General features: G+C 34.2%; 1 protein-coding gene across 10 annotated transcripts in view; it reads left to right on the forward strand.

Annotated features, from left to right (window-relative positions):
• Positions 1–8,087, forward strand: part of LOC101505233 (probable E3 ubiquitin-protein ligase RZFP34) — a 9,704-nt gene extending 1,617 nt beyond the window's left edge. Inside the window, exons 1-13 of one of the 10 annotated variants that reach the window (XM_004501211.4) lie at positions 2,022–2,183; positions 2,335–2,452; positions 2,593–4,391; positions 4,481–4,568; positions 4,909–4,968; positions 5,072–5,104; positions 5,324–5,401; positions 5,672–5,715; positions 6,229–6,269; positions 6,442–6,524; positions 6,620–6,711; positions 6,808–6,919; positions 7,462–8,087. In XM_004501211.4, coding sequence (XP_004501268.1) covers positions 4,270–4,391; positions 4,481–4,568; positions 4,909–4,968; positions 5,072–5,104; positions 5,324–5,401; positions 5,672–5,715; positions 6,229–6,269; positions 6,442–6,524; positions 6,620–6,711; positions 6,808–6,919; positions 7,462–7,572 — 864 coding nt within the window. In that variant the 5' untranslated portion in view covers positions 2,022–2,183; positions 2,335–2,452; positions 2,593–4,269 and the 3' untranslated portion in view covers positions 7,573–8,087. Of the gene's footprint in view, positions 447–641; positions 873–910; positions 1,176–1,328; positions 2,184–2,334; positions 2,453–2,592; positions 4,392–4,480; positions 4,569–4,908; positions 4,969–5,071; positions 5,105–5,323; positions 5,402–5,671; positions 5,716–6,228; positions 6,270–6,441; positions 6,525–6,619; positions 6,712–6,807; positions 6,920–7,461 lie in introns of those variants that run through there. The other 9 variants (XM_004501212.4, XR_003472940.2, XR_003472937.2 and 6 more) reach the window with 9 other exon arrangements.
• The last annotated feature ends 476 nt before the right edge of the window (positions 8,088–8,563 follow it).

An 8,563-nucleotide genomic window follows, 5' to 3' on the forward strand; every position in this document is an offset into this window, starting at 1 on the left:
GAATGCCGTGTCATGGAATAATTGACATAGATGCAGTAGGGACAAGAGCTATGTATGCTCCACGAATTTCGGATGAGTTACGCCAGAAAGTGATGTCTATGCTTTATGCTGGAGTATCTTTGGACAATATATTACAGAACCATGCTGAGGCGATGCAGAAGCAAGGTGGATCTCTAAATCGCGACAATTTTCTCACTCGAAATGATGTGCGCAACATGGAAAGGACTATTCGTAATTCTTCACTTGAGCTACTGGGAAATGATGAGTGCAGTGTAAAGATATGGATTCAGCGTCATCAGAAGGATGTTTTCTATTTCCAAGATAACGCAGGTTCGGAATCTTTTATTTTGGGTATACAAACAGATTGGCAGCTGCAACAAATGCTTCGTTATGGGAATAATAGTTTCATTTCTTTCCATTCAACATTTGGCTCAAAGAAGCTTAAGGTCTTATACATTCGTCTTTTCAAACAAGAAAATACTTGTTTACATTTTATTATTTAGTTGCACTTATAGTTCTATCGACATAATTGTGAATAAAGTACAAACCTCGTTATGTTTATATTAAAAGATTAATTATTTCAGAAGAATGTTGAAGGAGTGTAGAATGTCTCATATTTTTTTCTTTTTTGACCCTTGCAGTATCCGGTATGTTCGTTACTCGTTTTCGATTCATCTCAAAATGCAATTCCAGTTGTGTGGATCATCACCTCGTCTTTTGTTGGTAAGGATATTCATAAATGGATTGTACTGCTATCTGAAAGACTACGGACCAAGGATCCCGGATGGAGGCCTAATGCTATTTTTTTGGATGATCCATCTTTTAACTATTCTATCATAAGGTAAAGAGATTAGTGTGGTTATTTTTTACCCTTTTTTTTCAAGAGAACCATCCTTAATAGGAAATGTAGCGAGGTCTTGCTTGTTGCAGAGAGGCATTCCGGTGTCGCATCCTATTGTGTACTTGGCATGTTCGCCGTACTTGGATAAAAAAGCTTTTCAAGAAATGCTGCAACTTTGAGGTGCAGCGAGAGATGTTTCGGCAATTGGGATGGATTCTGTACTCTACAAGATGTGGACCAAATGCTATGGATGCAATTGAAGAGCTTATGCAAATTTTTGTTGACCAGTGTGCCTTCATTGACTACTTCAAGAGTCATAGTCTTGCTATTATAGGTATTTGTCAACTGATGGTTAATTTTGTATTCATTTGAAGAAGCATATACCCTAGCTTAGTAGCCTTACATTATAATCATTTTCCTATCTAACACTCTGCGATTCAGATTATTTTCTATTATAATAGGATTACCGGGTTTCCTCCTTGTGCAGATGTGTGGATTAATGGCATAAATTCGCTCCCTGTGACAACTCTCGAGCCACATGCTGCAATCGAATCCTATCACCTAAAACTAAAATCCACTCTTTTGAAGGAGAAATATGCTAATTTCTGGTCAAGAGTTGACTGGTTAATCCACACTTTAACTACTGAATTTCACTCATTATACTGGCTAGATCAATACAGTTCACAGACAGGCTATTTTGAGAATCTTCGTGACAATTCTTTCTCCACTAATGCTTGGTATTGTGCTCTTCGTATTCCGGATGTTGATGTGGTACTGGATGAGCAAAATCTCCATCTTGCCAAAGTATCATCTCAGACTGACAGAGACTTGGTATATACAATTTGGAATCCTGGCTCTGAATTTTCGCTTTGCGATTGTTCGTGTTCTAGGCTGGGAAACCTTTGTAAACATGTTGTCAAGATGGCAACTTTCTGTAGAAATCGGCAAGTTGCTAGACCATTATTGTCTTCTCAAATATATAAACAGGCTTTGCTCACCCTTCTCAATAATCCTCCAGATGATCCTTTAGTTCTTGATCATACCAATCTACATGTGGCTCGTTTGCAACAAGAGATTAAAGCCATGGAAGACTTGTCGAATAGTGGATTACTACACCCTATCGCCCCTGACTTAAGTTCTCAAATAGCTGGAAGTCCTCTGCTTTTTCAACGCCTCCAGTGAGTTTTGAAAAGAGAGTGATTTTGTTTGGGTTAAAACACACTTTTATGCATACTCAGTTGAAGCTACTTCACTTGAGCTATCGATTTGCAAGAATTAAAAAGGATTTAAGATGGTTCCACAACTACACAGTTCATAAAACCACAACACTCTGTCCAGAGAAGTAATTTTCTTGAAGTGCAAGCAACTTTACTTTTATATGTCATTGGTTGGGGCTGTTGGGGAGTGGGAGAATGTGTTGTTATTGAAATTCCATTCACAATCTGATTAGTTATTTTAAGTAAACTAAAAGACTCTTGACCTTCCAAATGCAGTGCAGATGGAGTTTGAGCGACGGCTATTTTTTAGGCTATTTGAGGTTTGTGGTGGCTCCTCTATAGAATCTTTCAAGCTGTTGTCATATTGAGGTAGATCTACCGCCATGCAATCAGGGTAAGCAAATATTTATCATACGATCAAGTCTAATACAACAAATCCATCTCAATGATTTGCTTTATATTCTTTATATGTTTTCTTGCCAATGCTAGTGTTCCTTTGAACTAATCTGAATTATCATGATTTTCTGGTTGCAGTTTGATCCATTCTTTTTGTATCAGCATGTCGCACAAAAGGTAATTACACGAATTTGAGGTATTATTTATGGCTGATAATATTCATTTCCCCCTGAGCTTGAAGGTACTTTGAAATCTATGTAGTTATTTGTCATTCAAGAAATGTATGGCTGATAATGGCAACAACTATATGGTGGTTGCATGGAGCCATTGAACTCAACAGCTTATACACTAGACCCTACCTTGCAAATTAATAGTGAATTGACATTGTTATATTAATAGAATGGAGGATATATACTCTGGTGATGAGCTTCATAACAAAAAAGGTTCAAATAAATGTTGATAAAGATGTGTGCCAATCAAATCCACCCTCTCCAAGTTCAACAAGATTATCATCAGAAGAGCTATTACTATCTTGTAAAGAAAACAAGAGCTAAAACAAGAGCTATTACGATTGAGTAACCAACTACTTGTATAGCAGTTAACACATCTCCATTTTCCTCGTCATTACTATGGTTTTGAACTATATAGAAAATATTTGGACTCATCAAATATTACATTATTATATTTGTTTTCAAAAAAAAAAAAATACTATCATGAATTTTTTTTCTTGTTATAGCCAAGGTAAGATTCATGCATCACAAGCACAACTCGTAAGTTTTCTAAGTTTCCGCATGTTGCGCAAGTTATTGTATCTTGACATTAAAAAAAAAATGTTCACACATCATAATTATTATTACGTAAATTAACCAGAACAAAGACATTTCTTGGGTCGCCAATATAGAATCAAATTTATCTGTTACCAATGAATAAATAAATCGATAAGCTGCGGTTTGATATTGATATACTTGTATATTACTATACGTATAGTTTCCGTATGCATAGGTGAATTCTTTTTTCTAATGTTACAAATTGCTTGATCCAATTGGTAGCATGTAAATTTATGTAAGGATGCGTGTTGTGTATATAAAACTAATTTGACTTGCTTTTCTAAATGTTCTATTCAACAGTATCCACTAATATATTTGATGAATCTTCTTACAATAATTGATTACTTATTTTGTTCCGATTATGAAAGCAATCATTTGTCGTAAAACATTTTATATATATTGAGTATACGATACAAAAAGCCTTTCCACTTGGCATATAAAGACGCAATTTTCGTTTTCCACTTCATAAAGCAACAACGTTGATTAATTACTACTCAAACACCGATTATATTTATATTAAGCTAATCATAATTGTGTTTTGAAATTGTATGCTGTTTCATTAAGATAAGCTTGAAATATAAATGATTGGTATTATTATTATAAAAAAAACAAAGCAGGAGGAAAAGAAAGTATGAACTTGAAAATATGTAGGTGCGAAAGACAAAGCGACTATGTGAGAATGAGACATGAAAAGTAGGGCGCATTTAATAGATTAGATATGGTAGTGACACGCAACCATATTATTGCCACGTGGCTATTTTGGAAATTAATTAATTAAAGATTAAATTCCATTCGGGTCAGTGGAACTCCGGATATAGGACCCGCCTGCCACCGTGGATTATATATTTTGGGAATTGGATCGCCTTCCTATTCTCTCTCTTCCAACGAACTCCAAAGTTCGTTATTCTGTTCTGTCACAACATTTTAATTTGTGTTTAAATCAGAATAATAAAAGTGCAATAGCGTTGCTTACTTTGCTTGTTGCTTCATGGGAGAGGTGGCAGTGATGCACTCTGAGCCTCTGCAGTTTGAGTGCAATGACATGAAGCTTATCAAAGAGAAAGATGTGTATAATCTACCATTGCCAGAGAGAGGATATATGGAATATGGGTATATATACTTATATTTCTTCACTAATTGCTATTTAAGAGTTTTTGCATCGCTTAACTTATGTGAAAATGACATAATTTCTTCTGCAGATGTCAACATTACCGGAGAAGATGTCGTATTAGGGCTCCCTGTTGCAATGAGATATTTGATTGCCGCCATTGTCATAATGAGGCAAAAGTGAGTAAATTTCACGATGCTTGTCTTATTATTGTCATTCAAATTTCAGAGACAATGAGCATAGATCAATAAAAAATATTCTGCTTTTAAATTATTTCTATTTTTGTTGTGGCCCTCCCAATATAAGTTATTTAGATTGGTGGTGAAATTGAAAAGAAAATATCAGTCGATTCAATCAACTACTTTCTTTGTCTTAAATGAAATACCCCTCTTTAACAAGCCCTATATATCATGGCTTTTATCAAGCATGATCATAATACCTGTGATTTTAACTCTTGTACTGTACCATCGCTTTAATTTCCGGTGGAACTTACTCTTTTTTTATCTTGTTATTCTGCAGAATAGCATCAACATTGATCAGAAACACAGACACGACATTCCCCGCCATCAAGTCAAACAGGTATACTCATTTATTTTAAAATCTCCTGTTTGAATATCTGCAATTTATGATCCTTTTTCTTTTGTTCTTTAAACAGTGCTAATGAATTACTCTAATTTTTCAGGTCATATGTTCACTATGTGGAACAGAACAAGAGGTGAGTTTAGATTTTCTTAACTATCATGGTATATTCTCCATTATGATATTTTAACTGTAAGGGAAGACCTGAACGCTAGTTCAAAAGAGCAACTCAGTGCTATAAAACTCCCCTCCAGTTACTAAATTATTGACTTGTGCATAATTTGTCAAGTCATCTACTACGTTAATCGGCCTTGAAAACTTCTTTTTTTCTTTCATTGATATCTGCTGCATGTAGGTTCAGCAGAACTGTACCAATTGCGGTGTGTGCATGGGTAAATACTTCTGCGAGACGTGTAAGCTCTTTGACGATGATGTAAGTAATTAACCCTGGAACTGCAGATTTTTTAGCTTTTCATGTTTGATATTTTTTATGTTATGTGTGTGAGACAGGCACAAGCTGGTGTCTGTTCTCCACCTTAAGTTTAGCATGTCATTTGATGAAAGATTGATTATAAGAATTATTAAACTATACAGGCTTGCATTATGTACCTTGTGCTGTAATGCTGACAGCCCCTTCACAAAATTGCTACACAGAACGTGCAAGATGATAGTATTATTATCTTATTTATTTTATGTTATGCAGGTATCTAAGCAACAGTACCATTGCAGTGGTTGTGGAATTTGCAGGTACAAGCCGATAACAAGTTTAGATACTCCCTTTGTCTCATATTTACTGTTGTTTAAGATTATGCACACTTAAAAAATTCATTGAGTGCACTAATTTCTATGATAAAATGAGATTCGAAGACAAAAATACCCGAATACCCTTACTAATGTAGAGTAGTAGTGTTGTGATAAGGTGGCTGAGATAAGATAAATAAAAATATATTAATGAATAAAATAATTAATGTTTCAATGATAATCTAAAGTAACAAATAATGAACAAACAAATATTCCAAATATGACACTTAATATAAGAAGGTTAATATGGTTATCTGAAATATCAAGGTATATAGAATCTATTACTCCTACTCCAGGGTTAAAGTGACCTTTTCTTTGTGCCTTTTCTCGGTTTTTGCCTTCAGTTCCAATATCTAGTTTTTTTTTATGAAGTATATTTTGACACTTTAGTGTACTTTTCTTTGTTGAATTGTGTTTCATATCAAAATTCAGACTGATTGATTCTAATGTTTAAAACAGAACCGGAGGATGTGAGAATTTCTTCCACTGCTACAAGTGTGGTAAGTAATATTTTGCATTCCGAAACTTCTTAGTAATAAGTAAGAACAACAGCTTCGAATCCTGATTATCAAGACCCCTTTCCCTTAGAAATCTGAGGGTTAAGAACAACAAATATTTTAAAATGCTTTGTAATTGTTTTTATTTTTATTTTTTCATGATTTATTTGCACAGGCTGTTGCTACTCAACTCTGCTGAAAAACAGTCACCCTTGCGTGGAGGGAGCAATGCATCACGATTGCCCTGTTTGTTTTGAGGTAACATTGTACAACTTGTTTACTTTAGCACTTTGGCCCCTTTCAATTTGTTGAATATGTTTTCTTAACTACACAGCCAAAAGTTGTGATTGCAGTACTTGTTTGAATCTGTTACCGATGTCACCGTCTTGCTTTGCGGACATACAATCCATAAGAGCTGTCTCAATGAAATGAGGGAACATTTCCAGTGAGTATCACAAAGCTCTTGTTGCCGTCATGCTTATCTATTTCTAATTTTCTATTGTAGCGTTTTTCCTAAACTTTGTATTTGATTTTTCATCAGGTATGCATGTCCTTTGTGCTCAAAGTCAGTTTGTGATATGTCAAAGGTTTGGGAAAAAATTGACTTGGAGATTGCTGCTACACCAATGCCTGAACCATATCTTAATAAAATGGTAAGTTTTCTGTTTAGTCCTTTGTTTTAGGACCTGTCTGTCACAACTTTTTTTTAAAAAGATCAATATATTTTTTTTAAATAATCACTTTTAGGAGTTTTTCATTGTTATGGTCTTTATTAAAATAATAAAAAAAAAACAATTTTTTTTGTTAATCATGTCATTGGTGCAAAGTATCAACTGGTTGATGACTATTCTCTACCAAGAGAACTTGGTTGGCCACCTCTATTGGGGTTTTTCCTCAACTACATTTTTTTCATACACAAGTTTTAAATTTATGACCTTGCTTAAGGGATTCTGAGTTCAAATCCACTCAGACCAGCGTAATGTCCGTATCTAAAAAACAAATATAAATAGCTTACGTTTGTAATCTTCTAAATTATTAAATATGAAAATTACTTTTTCTAGTATGTAACAAATGCACATTTGTCCATATATTGTGGCTATACAACTATGTGGATGATATATGATTAATTAGTTACTAATCCAAGATTTTATGCATTTGCATTTTCATTGCAACTAACATAATAATCTCTTAACAGGTTTGGATACTTTGCAATGATTGTGGCGAAAACTCACATGTTCAGTTTCATCTCGTTGCACAAAAGTGCTTGAACTGCAAATCCTACAACACACGACAAACAAGAGGCTGAACAAGTGATTATAGTTATCTATTTGTGTCATCATTAAACGAATTTTCACTTCATTCTTGTGAAGATAGTGTCAACCCACCTGCATTTGTCGCATTGAGTGCATGTTTGGAATCATGATAGGTTTAAAAAAATCGTGATGATATGGTAATTTTATTGAATTGAAGAAGTGTAGTGTTTACAAAATCACAGTGATTCGTTGTGATTTTATGAGACTCCCGCAGATCCAAACATGTATTTAGTTGAGTACGAAGAAAATGTATGAGTAGGAATTTCACCTATCTGTGTATGCTGTTTCACGTTGCAATTAGTGCCTTGTGTTCCGTTTGTTTCTTTGATGAACACAGTTAGTATTAGAACTAGATATTAATGTTATATTATTTCAAAGGTAGTTTAATCTTTGGTGTCTTTAGTATTTATACATTCTTTTTTGCTGATAATATTTATACTTTTCTATGGTCTTGTACTGTTGGGATTTTACATTGCATTTTATGGAACCCTTGCCTCTATATTGTCTCCGACTCTTTTCTCCTTTTGGTTTTCTCTTCTTCTCGATGTTTCTATTTTAAACAAATAAGAATTTAAACAAAGATTTTAAGCTGCTTCTCATGGAGTTAAAAAACCAATAACAACCTTCAATAGAGGAATTTAGAGCTACTTATATGTTGGAATCTTGCAAAGAATTGCTCATAATAGAAGACAGAGACAGCTTGAACAAAAGGGACTTAATTTGGTAAGAGAAAATGAATTCAAGAAGGCACCATGTAAGGGCACTTCAAAGAAAACAAAAGATTATCTTTGGGCCACCTAAGAGTATCTCCGTACGTAAAATTTAATTTTTTTTGTGAGATTACCGTCGGAGTTGTGTTAAGGTGTGTACTTTCGAGAAGGAACGATACTTCATCGCGGTTACCTTTTTTTTTAGTTGAACTCCTGAGTTTATCGTTGGAGTAAAAAATGAATAAATTATTTCAATATGATGTGGCATGGTGGA

Source organism: Cicer arietinum, chromosome 5 (assembly GCF_000331145.2).
Source record: "Cicer arietinum cultivar CDC Frontier isolate Library 1 chromosome 5, Cicar.CDCFrontier_v2.0, whole genome shotgun sequence".
NCBI classification, from domain to species: domain Eukaryota; kingdom Viridiplantae; phylum Streptophyta; class Magnoliopsida; order Fabales; family Fabaceae; genus Cicer; species Cicer arietinum.